Source organism: Penicillium atrosanguineum (assembly GCF_028827265.1).
Source record: "Penicillium atrosanguineum strain IBT 20685 chromosome Unknown utg000004l_segment0_segment0, whole genome shotgun sequence".
Classification (NCBI taxonomy): domain Eukaryota; kingdom Fungi; phylum Ascomycota; class Eurotiomycetes; order Eurotiales; family Aspergillaceae; genus Penicillium; species Penicillium atrosanguineum.
This window is the reverse complement of record NW_026623136.1, coordinates 2,343,742-2,357,704: the sequence shown is the minus strand read 5'-3', so window position 1 is coordinate 2,357,704 and position 13,963 is coordinate 2,343,742. Positions and strand designations below refer to the sequence as shown.

Sequence of the window (13,963 nt, the reverse complement as noted above, 5' to 3'; positions counted from 1 at the left end):
GATCGTAACGAATGAAATCTATCATCCGCACCCCTGTACGTGACGATGGTGTCAGCCAGTCTCGGCCGGGCATAGCGGTGATCACGGCATCAATTTCGTGCCTTACTCCCAATGCTGCAATATTTGTAGTCATCTCGGAAGATAAAGATCAACAATGTGGCTTCATACACGTACAATCTTGAAAGGTGAGAAATATCCTTGAGTAGGGCAAGTATGAGAGCCCCTGGGCAGGTAAAGGTACGAGTGGTGATTACAGTGGGTCTGCGCGGGCCGTTATCGCTATCGCTGGTATCGCCGATCCCCGGATTTCTTCCCTTCTTTAGTCGAGCATTAATCTGCACAGACAGCCACGACAATGATTACTCAGCAGGCCAGCCTGCAACCTTCAACCTTCAACCTTCAACCTTCAACCTTCTTCACCCTTGAACTTCTGCATGCCAATCCATGGCAGTGCTTCAAGTAATACCCAACACAAGCTCCAAGACATGATGAGGGAGGAGCCGGATCATTCCGGCCCCCACGCCCCTTTACTTGCCTCGGCCGACACACCCCCGGTGCAAGACCACGATGACCAAGCTCTAGCGTCCGAGCTGAACTATTCCGGTGGATGGTTCATATGGATCCTAACATTCTCCGCGGGTATCAGCGGACTTTTGTTTGGTTACGAGTGCGCAATTCCCCCATCTGGTCATTACCGCTGTGATCTAGGCTGACGACTCCACACTCCCAGCACTGGCGTCATATCCTCTACCCTCGTGACCATTGGCTCAGATCTGTCCAGTCGTCCACTGGACACCCTTGATGAAAGCCTCATTACATCCTGTACGAGCTTGTTTGCGTTGGTGGCCAGCCCCTTCACCGGGGTCCTGGCTGACAAGTGCGGCCGGCGGCGTGTTATCCTTGTTGCAGATGCCCTTTTTGCTCTAGGCGCATTAATACAAGCCTCCACGAGTAATGTGTGGGGCATGATATTAGGGCGCAGTATCGTTGGGCTGGCTGTTGGAAGTGCTAGTGCCGTGACTCCACTGTAAGTCCATCGTGCCGTCTACAAACAGTCACCAAATATAGGGCTTATTGATATCCCAGGTACATTTCGGAGATCGCACCATCGCATGCAAGAGGACGGCTCGTCACAATCATGTGCCTGCTGATCACTGGAGGTCAAGTCGTAGCATATATTGTCGGTTGGCTGTTTTCCGAGACCTCCGGCGGATGGCGTTGGATGGTGGGACTCGGGATGGCCCCGGCATTTCTACAATTTGCCTTTCTTCTCATCCTGCCAGAAACACCCCGCTGGCTGGTGCAGGCAGGTTTCGATTCCCGAGCCATGAACGTCCTGGGTCAGATCTATCAAGACTGTCCCGACCGTGACCGCGTTGTGGCTCAGGTCATGCGCAATATCAGAGGTGAAATTATCCAGGAGGCGTTGGAGATGGACCAGATGAATGCTCCTGGTACGAAATCACAGTGGCTACATGATGCCTCGCAGCGTGCACATGATCTCTTTTATGATGGTGGCAACAGGAGGGCCCTGATAATAGCCATGATGCTCCAGGGGCTTCAGCAGCTCTGTGGATTCAACAGCCTGATGTACTTCTCAGGCATCATCTTTACGTCGCTCTCGTTTTCCTCGCCGACATTGACTTCTCTGACGGTCGCAGTGACGAACTTCACCTTCACCCTCCTTGCATTTTGGCTAATCGATAGGGTTGGAAGACGGCGTATTTTGCTTTATTCAATACCCGTCATGATTCTCGCGTTGGGCCTTTGTGCCATTGCGTTCTCTTCATTAGACATTCCATTTGACGCTCACCCCAGGCCTCATGGCGATGACGCCGACAGCCAGACTTCGTTTTACCCCCTACTAATTCTATTCTGTTTAACTGTCTACACTGCATCCTACGCTTTCGGACTTGGCAACGTGCCGTGGCAGCAAGCAGAGTTATTTCCTCTGAACGTCCGTTCTTTGGGATCAGGTCTCGCGACGGCAACGAACTGGGGATCAAATTTCATTGTGGGGCTCACCTTCTTACCGATGATGGAGTGGTTATCTCCCACTTGGACTTTCTTCGTCTATGCCGTTGTATGCGCATTTGGATGGGTGGCTGTAAGGGCAATCTATCCGGAGATGAGCGGACTTGGTTTGGAGGAAGTCAAAGGCTTGTTGGCAGATGGATGGGGTGTGGAAGAGAGTCTCCGGCGACGACATGGCTTCCACGGGCGTCAATAGACTACCAGGAAGCCAAATAGGGTACTTGAGATAAAATTTTCCAGCAATAATATTCTCATTCAGAAAGACCGAAAATTGTCTTGAACCTACCGTTGAATCTACCGTTCAGTGGAGTTAGTTGTATCATTTCTCCTAGGAAGCACCTGTCATCAAATGACCAGAAGACCTACAGGTAATCAGCATAACCGGTTACAGAGGTAGTCACTAGGAAAGGAAGAGTGTGCGGAGTGGAGCTATGTTTATTTTGTGAGATTTGATCATTTTAGGGTTCAGAAATAGAGCTTAAAAGAAGCTCGATTTCCTACCAGTGTTAGTGCTACTCTAAAAACACCGACTTGGCCTGCTAGAATGTAAAGATCGAGTGTGGTGTGTACAAAACGAGCCTGGACGGAGAAAGGAAGTGGGCTGCGACCTGTCATATCCTATTGTGACAATGTCTCATTGTTTGCCGTTCAAGCACGACAATACGACTTGACAGGGGTTTCAGGGGAGTAATTTACCTCAGATTAACATATTACATGATATGGTTGGGGTAACTAAGAGTCTGCGAATCTGATTTCGAGTATGATTCTAAATACAGCAGAATCAATATTCTCAGAAATTGATATCTAGAGCGCCCGATGGTCTCCCAGAAGAGGCTTGAAGGCGTCAACTTTCAACTTGGCCAAAGCTATGCGTTGGCACGTCCTATAGATCACGAATACCATCTGCAATGCTTTCTTCGAGAGGAGTCCATCCCTTTTGACCAAAGAATTCCTGCAGAAGCTTCTCGGCTTTGCCCGCCGGTGCCACATCAGTCAAGTCTTGGCCCTCGTCCGACGGTGGATCAACGAACTTGCGGTCAGGCCGAAGTCTTTGAAGGGTCGAAATAGTGTCAGTGATGTTGAACGGACCTGCAAACGCAAATATACGCTGCGATCTAATATTGGGCGCGAGCAAAGCAATGGCGTGAAGGCGGGCGGTGTCGACAACATCAACATAGTATTCTAAACAGTCCTTGGAGTTAGCATTGTCACTCGATCTGACAGTGTAACAACTTCCAGATAGTTAGATTGGATAAGACGAAAATGACTTACGAGGTGTCAGAAAATCGAATAATCCCTTGTCGCCCTTCAGAAGTCCTCGAATCATTCCCATGGTCGAACCGCCAATTTCCTTGTGAAGGATTTCGCCTGTCTAAAACACACTCTGGTGTCAGATCTTGCAACTGGGAATGGATATGAATTGATACGTACGTTGAAGTTGGGTAGGACTGCATTAAAAATGAATTGAGGGTTGTGTTCTTCAATCCACTTCCAAGCCGCCTGTTCGCCAAGTGTCTTGGAAGCTGCATATACTAGATACGCCTTATCGGCAGTTTTCACATTTGGGTCAAATGCAGCTTTCACGGCATCTTCATTCCAGGTACCTAAAAACAAACGTTCATCAATGTCAACCCCTTTTCGCCGGCATTGCGATAATGAAGTAACGAGAATGAACTTACTTTCATCAACTCGAACTCCTTTCTTGTTTACAGCAGGAACTAGAACAGCAGAAGACGACGATGTCAAAACAAATCTTTTGATAGAAGAGTGTCTGGAAGCAGCCTTCAGGACATTTTCGACTGCTCGCACAACCCATGGAACGACGGAATTCGGGTCATTATTGAATGAGACATCAGAAGCCTATGATTATCGCATTAGTTGGATCAGAAACTAATGAACAAAGGTTTCCTGGTTTCATCTCTCTAGCTATATAGCAAAAAGACGCGAGGTGACAACGTACCACATGAACTATCCCAGATGTGCCATCCAAGCATTTGTCCAGCATCTCCTGGTCATCGAAATTAGGAAGAATGAAAGACTCGAAGACACCCTGGCCATATTTTGTTTCAAACAAGACGTCAAGCCACGGCTTCGGGGTGCGAATCGTTCCTCGAACTCGATATCCAAGTTGAAGTAGAGTGTTAACAACATGGGAGCCAATGTAACCATTCGCCCCCGTGACAACGACCCATGATCCCGCGGGAAGACCAGTCAGATTCGCCATTTTAAATAGGGAATGGGAAAGACGATGGGAAAAAGAAGTACTCCTGACAATTATATACCCGGGCGCAGGAAGATCACGTAGTAATCTATGACGTCGTACATGTCGACTTCAAATTCTCCCCAAATACGTTCTAATTCTACCATGCGAATCGTTTTTTTCTTGTTTTTTTTTTTCTTTTCCCCTCAAAATTCATGCGCGGATATAGACTATGAATGGAGCCGATTTCAAATCACATTCTCCGTCTCTATCGGAGAATTATCGGCTCGAATGCCGACTTGATTTCAAATCATTGAGGCCTTTCTCCGCCTCTATCCGGAGTGATCGGCGGGCCGGATTTGCAAATTGAGATCCCGAGGGGGAATTCCGGGCAAAGAGAGTATATATGTATTGAATAACATGACTATAGAAGGGGTGGAATAGATACCACACGGACAAACGGGAAAGGCAGAAAGTAAGTAAACGTGAGTGTAAACCCGTAGCAAAAAGTGCGCGATTTCACAGAATCATCGGTTCAAAAACTTCGGCTTAGAAGGCCTGCAGGGATTATCGTAGGGCCAGCCTCATAGGCACCCAAGATCAGTGTAGTAAGCGAAATACCGTGTAATCTCGCGGCCCACTTAGGCGCATATCGTTGAACGCTTGATAAAGCTTGTTGGCCCTGCGCAATAGAAAGCAAAGTTGTCATACATATTAAGCACAGGTGTCTTCGACGTAGTCGGTTGCAAGGCGCGAGGTAGACTCTTGGTAATATTAAAAAGAAGCAATCACGTTCGCCGCTGGGGTATTTTAGAGTCTAATTAGAAGATAGCGGGGCTGGTAGTTGAGAAGAGTTCCCAGGAGCACTTTACCTTACATGAGAATTGATCGGTTTACTACACATCACCGCCTTGGCAGGAGCCAGATGGCCAGGATCGATGGCCACATTGACGATCCCAGTCCTTTCTTGATGGAGGCTAGCGTGTTGCATTTGAACGCGGCGAGCTTACTCAGGCCGCTTAAATCTTCCCTCGGATCAGGCTTAGTGTGTGGGCCAGGGTGTTTATGTAACGCTCACGGAGCAAGTCAGGCCGTTTAGGGGCGTTCTCAATTCTGCTCCGTGAGCGAAAAGTGGCAAGGACTGAGCACTAAACGCAAGAGGAAGACCGAAGGTGGTTTGATGGCTCCTTCCATTTTGTCTAGTGTATTTATTTGTGATTTGAGTCCAAGTGCCACTTTCATAATGCCTTATCACATCACAATTTACCAAATACTCATCCCTACATGTCATTATTATCTTTGACTAAATCACCTTCGTTCAAAACTTGGAGACCATTCTTTTTCTCCTCACGTCTGCGTTCGCGCTTGTGGAGGTCCTGGCTTGTCCACATCAGGATTTAATCGAAAGGTAGAGGTAAATAAATTCGTTAAACGAGAGGGCTTAGGGGCTGAGGGAAGGCGTTCGGACATTTTCGCGGCGTGGCGGTTAGTGAATGGATTGGTATACGCAAGGAATCATTCAATCACTGACCGACATATCGAGGCGTTGGCGAGGACGAATTTCGAGGTTAGGGCACCCCATATTCCCAGGTGACGGGGGGGGGGGGGGGGGGGGGGTGTCATTACGGGAGGGGATCTGTGAAAAATCAGAGACATCGTGCATGAAGAGACGCAGATTTTGTGCAAGCTGAGGGCATCTCCGCCTGTCATTGCGTGTCGTTAGGCACTGGTATATACTGTAGGCTCATCACCCGTCAACGACCAGTCATGTCGTACAGTTGCCGTTACATACCTTCAGAGTCAGACCACAATGGCTCCACCCTTGTCATTGAAGATCATTGTCAGAAAGGAAGAAGACTCAAGTAGATGACATACAGAGACGATTCGAGATGAAGAACCATACGAAGCCAGAGAAATCGATGAGCGGTGGCATAATCACCACCGACCGCGAACAATGCTTGAATCTAAATCTAGCTTTGATGGAGGTTATTGGACGAACTAAGAATACGGGATGCCAAAACATCATATTCCAGCCCTTCGAGGTCCTACTCGATCTATGACTTCGGGGACAGTACCCATACACTGGAGATTGAAGTGCTTCATGTGCCTAGAATTGGGCAAATTTCAGTACGCGCGGCCATGACGTATTCCCCTAGAGTTATTTGAAGCTGTTGGGAAGGATATCTAACAAGCTGATTGGATGAACCATCGTTCAATCATGATTACCACTATGGACAGGGCACGAGCTGTTGACATAGGCGGGGAGTCGGAATCGGAATCGGAATCGGGATGTGGGCCACACCACAACTGTCGACCTTGAAGGTTCCCCACGGGGAAATAAGTGGAGGTCGTATACGACACCAGATACAAATAAAGTGCCACTTCCACTGTATGATGAATCAAGACACAATGCAGATCATTTGGCAAGACTCGGACAATTACGAAGATGCGCGCATCGGACGCGTATTCAACCATCGTCGCCCGCAACGATTCCCACTGGCCGTGGTCAAGGCAACCTGCGAAGATGATATCGTCGCCGCCGTGCAGCTCGCCGTTGAGCGCAATTGTCGTGTTGCAGTTCGATCAGGTGGCCACTCATGGGCAGCGTGGAGTGTGCGTGACAATTCCATTCTGATCGATCTGGGCAACTTCAAGCATGTCGAAGTGGATGCAGAGAATCGTATTGCCAGAGCGACTCCCAGCATGACGGGGAGAGAGCTCAACTCGGTTCTAGTTCGAGATCACCAACTCATGTTTCCTGGCGGGCATTGTCCCGACGTCGGCCTAGGAGGTTTCCTATTGCAGGGTGGTATGGGATGGAACTGTCGTGTGAGCATCCATTCTTCCCGCTGATTGATCTGACTAACATGATCACAGAACTGGGGCTGGGCATGCGAAAGAGTTCAAGCCGTTGACGTTGTTACAGCCGAGGGCAATCTGCTGCACTGCAATGCCGAACAAAATCAGGAGTTGTATTGGGCCTCACGAGGGGCCGGACCAGGTACTTTTCGTTTCGAACAGGTTTCCTCGTTCTGTAGCTAACCCCCCGTTAGGATTTCCCGGAGTTGTTACAAAGTTTCACCTTCGCTTGAACCCATACCCCAAGAAAGGTGGCTTTCGATCTTCTGGCTATATTTACCCTATTCACCTCTACCGTGAGGTATTTCGATGGATCATTGATATATCTCCCAATTTCGATAACGATACAGAAATTGCTGCCATCTCACATTTCCCTGAAGGCAGTAACGAAATGCGTTTCTTCGTTCTGTTTGTCACCATGAAGGACTCGGTGGAAGCGGCCGAGGAGGCACTTCGTCCTGCTCAGCAAAGTCGGCCCGCTGGGACTGTCGAGGAATGGTTCTCCAAGGAAGACAGTCTTGACGAGCAATACAACAATCAGGCAGGGGCAAACCCTGAGAAACATCGCTACTGTGCCGATAACGCCTACATTGCCGATGACGCCGATGTTCCCGCTGTCTTGGAAGAGGCATTCACCACACTTCCCCATCGCAAATCATTCGCGCTGTGGTATGCCATGAACCCCTGTAGCCGTCGAAAGCTCCCAGATATGGCACTTAGCATGCACTCGGACCATTACTTCGCCCTGTATACCGTCTGGGAAGAGGAAAACGACGATCGACGATGTCAAGACTGGGTTCGGAGCGTCATGGAAAAGGTCGAACAGCATTCGGTTGGAGCTTACCTAGGAGATTCGGATTTCCAGGTGCGCAAGACGAAGTTCTGGGCCGACGAAAATGCCAAGCGCTTGATGGAGATCCGACGTCAGTGGGATCCGACGGGAAGAATCTGTGGATACCTGGATCAAGGAGACGTGTCGGGCACTCAAGGGTTGGGCAATGCTCATGAGTGGAAAATGAGATGAATCATATTCGAATGTTTGGATTAGACGGCCACCGCAAGACGTTTATCTGGTAGTACAATATAAATGTTCATATTCAGCTCACCGGTGGTGGCTTCCCCTTAAAAATGCTACTCTTGGACAGGGTGCGTGTCCAGGGTTCTTTAGCACTGATTTTTCCTCTAATTTCCCACGTAGGCATTGTATGAATGCCTAGATCATTTTTTCCTTTGCCTGAAGACCAAAATTGTATTTTTAAATTTACACGTTCCCCCAAAATGCACAAAGAGCTTCCATGTCATTGATTTATGTTTCCGCCAACGATGTCAACACAATGATATAACAGAATACTCTAAGCCACTTTCCATATAGGCATGAGTCAACCCCGACATGGAAAAGTTTACTGCGGCATCCTATAGTGAGGGCATAGTAAAGACACCTACAATCTATCTAAACTTTTTATCATCGATGGCCAGACTGAGCGCGATTTGAACTCCTGTGGAGGCTTGAAACACCCGATCAAACTATCGTAAGGATCACTAAAGCAAGGTGATGAAGTAAAAGAGGCAGAAGACATCCAAGGCCCTTAGATGATGTACACGTTATCTTTTAATGGGTCATCGTTGATGAGTTTCTTGGTCTTCAATAAGTTTTTCTTCTCACTGTCGGGTGTCTCGGCTTCCAGGTACTGCCAGGTTTACTTTCATATCCTCCATCATGTCCTGATCTTTCACTTCTGGTCTAGTGCTGAATCCTCCGAGACCAAAGCGGCGAGGTCGGAGTACCCCAGGTGCTGCAGTGATTTATAGTATGGCAGCGGAATTCGTGAGTTCGTCATGACCACAGAGTTCCAGCAATGATCAGTTCTTCTACGAATGTTTTTGGCAGGTTGCAGAATGAAATCGAATCTTTGTATTATTCAAAACCCGTTGAAGTTATTCATGGGATTCATCTAAACCCCAGATTCATATAGTGTTTCGTTCCTCTTTGATATCATCATGCCTTACTCGTTCTCCCTGACATCAATAATGGTCGTCTTGAACTTCCGGGCCGAGATTTTGCGGTTGAACAAAATGTCACTCTCACGGTACGAGCGGTGCTTGAGCTCAGGAAGGAAGAAGTAGGCCATCACCCAGCAGACGCAGGCGGTACCTGCCCAGACGTAACCACACTTTCCTGCAAGGTTCCATCCGGTGGTGTTGAGCATCTTGGAGGCCAAATAGATCATGGGGATCTCCGCAACGTAGTAGGCAGCACGACCAACAGCAGTGCTCAGAGCACGAAGACGGACAGAGGACGTCTCGGAAATGATGGTGTAGGAGATGGGGCCGCATGTGCCAGCAAAGACGAAGGAGATGAGAATACCAAGGACGGCCTGAGCGTAGTTCGTTGCCGTGGACTGATGGACAGAGGCGCAGATGCCGAGGATGACGAGCAGAGTGATGTTGGTGGCTGTGCCCCAGAGATAAATGGTTCGACGGCCGAACCAAGCAGATAAACCCCATGAGCCGACGTTGGCCACAAATTGAAGACAGGAATTGATCAGATTGAGCTGGAAGGCTTTGTCGGAGGATATGCCGGCTTCTATATGGGGGTCAGTCATATGGCCCGCGACAAGTTGATGAAGGCAGGCTACTCACGCTCGAAGAAGAAAGTGGCCTGGTTGGCAATCAGATTTCCAGCAAAGTTCTGCGACGCGTACATTAAGCAAGTGATGGCCGTTCGTCGCAAATCGGTACCCTTGAGAAGGTCAAGGAGGTTCGGCGCGCCACCCATCTGAGCTTCGATCTCGACAGTTCGCTCCATCATGGCAAGTGACTGATGTGCATGCTCTTCATTTTTCTCACCAAGGCGCTTGATCGAGCGAAGGGCTTCCGCTTTGCGTCCACGACGAATCAACCACCATGGAGATTCGGGGGCGAGGAAGATGAGAATCAACAGAGGTGTCTAATCCAGTCAGCTCGGATCGCGGATCAGAAAGAAGGTACATACGGGGAAGATCCACTGCAAGGCCAGAGGAATTCGCCAAGCCCACTCATTTGCTTGCTTGTTGTAGCCTAGGGTGGCAGCGGCGACAATAATCGAACCAATCGACCAACTCATTTGCAAAGTAGCCGTGCAGGCGCCTCGAAGGGAAAGAGGCACAATCTCACTGGCATAAGCAGGGGAGTTTGCAATGAAGAAGCCCCACGGAACACCTTCCAAGGCTTGACCGACCGTCAGGAGGGCGAGAGAGTTGGCAAAGAAGGAAATGAAAATTGTTGCGTTCATGAGAACGAGGGCCAAGATGGTAGTCCAGCGGTAACCGAGACGGTTGGTGACAGGACCGGCCAAAAACACACCGATGAAAGCACCACATTGCCCGGATTGGAAAAGAGCACTCTGCCATTTGGTTGGAATAGAGTATGTGTCAGGGCCGGTCTGGACACCGTACACTTTTTGAAACTCTTTCAATGCGACAAAGTTACCGTTCAGAAACATGTCGAACGATTCCATGACCTGTGAGGCGTTAGTGTCTGCGCCGGAATAAAAGGCAACAAAACTTACGATGGTGAAGCACATGGTAAAGGCCCAGAAACAAGCCCATGGGTGTTGCTTTGCAGCCTGCCACACACCCATCTCGTGCTCACGATTCTCACCGTCAAAGGCATCGTTCATGAGATCCGCGTTCACCAAAACCTCGGAATGCAGCACGTCGGCCTTTTCGACCCGAGGTTCCATGTCGCCCTGGTATGACCCATCCTTTTCATCTTTGATACCCGACATTTTCGGAGTTCTCGATGGACAATGGGAGGAAAAGTGAGAGGCAAGGAGGCCGAGTGCCGGGGGTCTTATATTTCTGGCCGCATCTGCATATTCCCGATTACTTCGTAGTCCCAAAGCTCACCGAGCAGTGGCGATCCGATGGGCAGGGGGTGTGACCTCCGCCGGGCTTTTTCCCGTTTCCCTCCAGCTGACGCCGAAAGCGAAGGCGGTGGTTGCAACGGGTTGAACATGGCGCTGTTCATCTGGGACCCTATTGGACTGGATCCTCGGCTCTGACCAGACAAGGCTAGCCACTGCCGATGGCTTTGGGAAATCCGCTGACCGGAGGGGTTGGTGGCGTCGGCTCAATTTACAGGGGTCCCTCGTCCACTGGGTAGCAACGGACTGTGCGGGATGGTTAAATTCGGATTGGGGGAGATGCGGGGGCCCCGGACAAGCTTTTGTTGGTAGCTTCCAGGGTCGAGATTCACGTGTATCCTCTGGGGTCAAGACTCGCGGTAACACGGCACAGTTTGAGGTTCAAAGAACAGGACCAGAAAAGGACAGGGCCCCATCTGAGGCCCATGTCACCACGCAGCCGGGACGGTCAGGTGCATGGATCGCGATGATTTGCCATTTTGACTCAAACAAAGTCGGTTGGATCGCACTCTGAGTCTGTTCATTGGTGGAAACCGAGATGCAAGACCCATACCCTTCATAGCCTAGTGTGAACGCCTTTGGAAACCCGGGGCAGAGGGGAGATGTGGAGGACGTGGAGGATGGGGAGATGTGGAGATGGGAACGGGCAAGGTTACATTTCGGGTCTAATGGATTGACGAGGCTTACATTTAGCTTACTTTAGCTTGGAATTAGCTTGGATACAGCTAAGATTGAACAAACATTTATCCGTGTTCTCTCATTTGAATCGGACGACTCTAAGTCTTCCAATACCGGCTTGTCTCCAGATACTTCTAGTCAAACCGGATCAGACATTGAAGATAACGCCAGTCGCACACGGGATGCCTTTTTCCCTTCCAAGTCTCTGAAATCTTGCGGTCCTCCTCATATGGGAGATTGGCCTGATCTCGGTTTTCTTCCATCCCAATTCTATCGCGATCCACAATCGCTTTATCCGCGTCACTGTATCGACCCAGCGTGAGCCGTCCAGCCTGCATGGCAAGAACACACAACGCTACGGCAGACCAACGCTCGCGGACGCGCATCTAGAGAACTCGAATCTGGCTTTCGAGCCCATCCTGGATTATGCTGGCTCTTGGGATGAAGCATAGTGGGATTTGGTCGCGACTGACGTTGTCTTCAGATGAGGCTATCTCGAGGAGGAACCCTAGTTTTGCACTGAGAGGGACTCATTTGTTAATGACCGTGCTACAGTCCCCCGGATAATTCTTGGGCGCTGGATCTCAGTCCGTTCCCCAGCGAGGAGCGCAGCGAGACAAACCAGTCTCGGTGAGTGGTCATGGTAGGGACCGTACCTTGTCTGGAGTCAAATGGACAGTAGAGGATAGATTCTAGATTGTAGAGGGTAAAATATATTGTGACTCTAGATGGTAGATGGTAGACGACCGATCAGAATGGCATCAACTTGAGAGCCCGTATTAGACCGGCGTCAGGTGTCCTTGCTTATTCCAATCTCTTTCACGAAGACCGTTGTTGGCCACCAAAGAAACAGAGACGTGTTTCGAGTCCATGTTCAGACCGAAAGAACCATTGGAACCGGGCACGGATGATGACGACCAAGTTTGAGACGAGCCCGGTGTCCATGAACTGGTGTGAGTGGCTTTGTTTGTTTCTCTACAAGACTACGTGGGGAGGCCTGGGATCATCTCATGCAGCAGCAGTAGTCCAGGATCATCCTCCTACGCTCTTTTTTTATTCCTCCAGGAATGAAACGATTGCAGAATCTTGCGCGCAGACGTTGTATGTACATAGCAGATCGAGTGCGGTTACGCCTGGATCTCTGCTTTCATGGCGACCACTTCGCCCGGTGCGAGGATGTCGACCTTGGCGATATCTCCTTCCTCCTGTAGCAAAACCCGATACTCTTCTCCCGCATACAGTGGGCTCGTCGCACGGTATGAGATGTGCTGAGGGATGATCGTCGTCGGATCTGCAGTATTCCGGCTTCGAACGTCCCTCCACAGGTCCAGGATAGAGATCAGGTTCAGAGGGCCATGGACCACGATGTCCCGGTGTCCCTCCACATCACGCGCCCAGGGAAGAGAGTAGTGGATTTTGTGAGGGTTGAATGTCAGGGCCGAAAATCGGAAGAGCGTGACGGGGGTTTGCACCAGCGTGCGAGTGTGAGTGTTCCCTTCCGTGATGGTCGATGAAGGCTTCGGGAGAGTCAGGTGGGAGGTTGAGGATGAGGACGGCGCGCTCGACGGGGCCGAGGCAGCTGTTGCAGGGAGAGCTTTGCGGAAAACCCAGTTCCTGTATTCAGTCAGTCAGTCAGACTGCGAAGGCCAGGTGAAGGGGATGACAGACCTTCGATCAACGATGGAGACCCCCTGCTCATTGGCAAATTCCTTCTCCACGCCCACCACGATCATGTCCTCGCCAGTCTTCTTGACTACTTTGGACTCAGCGCTGAGCACCCGTGTGGTCTCGCTCACTTGTTGTCCGACGCGCAACGGGTTGGGCTGCTCATCAGCACCGCGCGGCCAGAGCACCTCACCACCCGCCCACATGCGGCGCGTGAACGGTGCCTCTGGATTGTATGACGCATCGGTACCGTCTGTGCCGAGCTCTGACTCCAAGAAAGCTGGGGTGAAATACACGAGGTGGTACCCAGGCGGCACTGGCGTATCGAGTGGAGGAGCAGTTGGAGTGTTGGACAGTGAAGGCGACCCTGGGAAGAGGGAAGGCCGGTTCAGGGTGAGGCTGAGAAGCTGTAACTGATTGGCATCGAGAGTCTGAGTGCGTGTTTGAGGTCCCAGCGACTGGAAGCGCGATAGGAAAGCCTCGGCCACGGTCGCAGCGGGCGCATCATTGTGCTGGGAGGTGGTGAAACGGCGAGCCGCGTTCAATGCACGCGGACGGAGGTGAGGGCGTACCTGCGCCAATGCATACATGATTCCAATTCAAAGTCTGTCTGATCTTGATTC

General features: G+C 50.2%; 5 protein-coding genes across 5 annotated transcripts; 2 read left to right on the top strand and 3 right to left on the bottom strand.

Moving 5' to 3' along the window:
* Nucleotides 1–485: 485 nt before the first annotated feature.
* On the top strand, nt 486–2,230 carry N7443_006215 (putative MFS myo-inositol transporter; the record flags this gene model as incomplete). The annotated part of the gene is made up of 3 exons (XM_056886271.1): nt 486–667; nt 731–1,027; nt 1,087–2,230. 3 exons carry the CDS (start codon nt 486–488, stop codon nt 2,228–2,230), a joined length of 1,623 nt encoding a protein of 540 aa, XP_056741719.1.
* A 687-nt stretch (nt 2,231–2,917) lies between these two features.
* N7443_006214 (Major facilitator superfamily domain general substrate transporter) lies at nt 2,918–4,258 on the bottom strand (the record flags this gene model as incomplete). Its single annotated transcript, XM_056886270.1, has 5 exons — nt 2,918–3,216; nt 3,307–3,406; nt 3,466–3,638; nt 3,714–3,894; nt 3,995–4,258. 5 exons carry the CDS (start codon nt 4,256–4,258, stop codon nt 2,918–2,920), a joined length of 1,017 nt encoding a protein of 338 aa, XP_056741718.1.
* A 2,385-nt stretch (nt 4,259–6,643) lies between these two features.
* N7443_006213 (FAD-binding oxidoreductase) lies at nt 6,644–8,117 on the top strand (the record flags this gene model as incomplete). The annotated part of the gene is made up of 3 exons (XM_056886269.1): nt 6,644–7,063; nt 7,112–7,235; nt 7,288–8,117. 3 exons carry the CDS (start codon nt 6,644–6,646, stop codon nt 8,115–8,117), a joined length of 1,374 nt encoding a protein of 457 aa, XP_056741717.1.
* Nucleotides 8,118–9,096: 979 nt separating this feature from the next.
* On the bottom strand, nt 9,097–10,859 carry N7443_006212 (membrane transporter; the record flags this gene model as incomplete). Its single annotated transcript, XM_056886268.1, has 4 exons — nt 9,097–9,677; nt 9,734–10,040; nt 10,086–10,592; nt 10,641–10,859. 4 exons carry the CDS (start codon nt 10,857–10,859, stop codon nt 9,097–9,099), a joined length of 1,614 nt encoding a protein of 537 aa, XP_056741716.1.
* A 1,943-nt stretch (nt 10,860–12,802) lies between these two features.
* N7443_006211 (hydroxyacyl-thioester dehydratase HTD2) lies at nt 12,803–13,930 on the bottom strand (the record flags this gene model as incomplete). The annotated part of the gene is made up of 2 exons (XM_056886267.1): nt 12,803–13,289; nt 13,344–13,930. The coding sequence occupies 2 exons, from the start codon at nt 13,928–13,930 to the stop codon at nt 12,803–12,805; spliced, it is 1,074 nt and encodes a 357-aa protein (XP_056741715.1).
* Nucleotides 13,931–13,963: the final 33 nt, after the last annotated feature.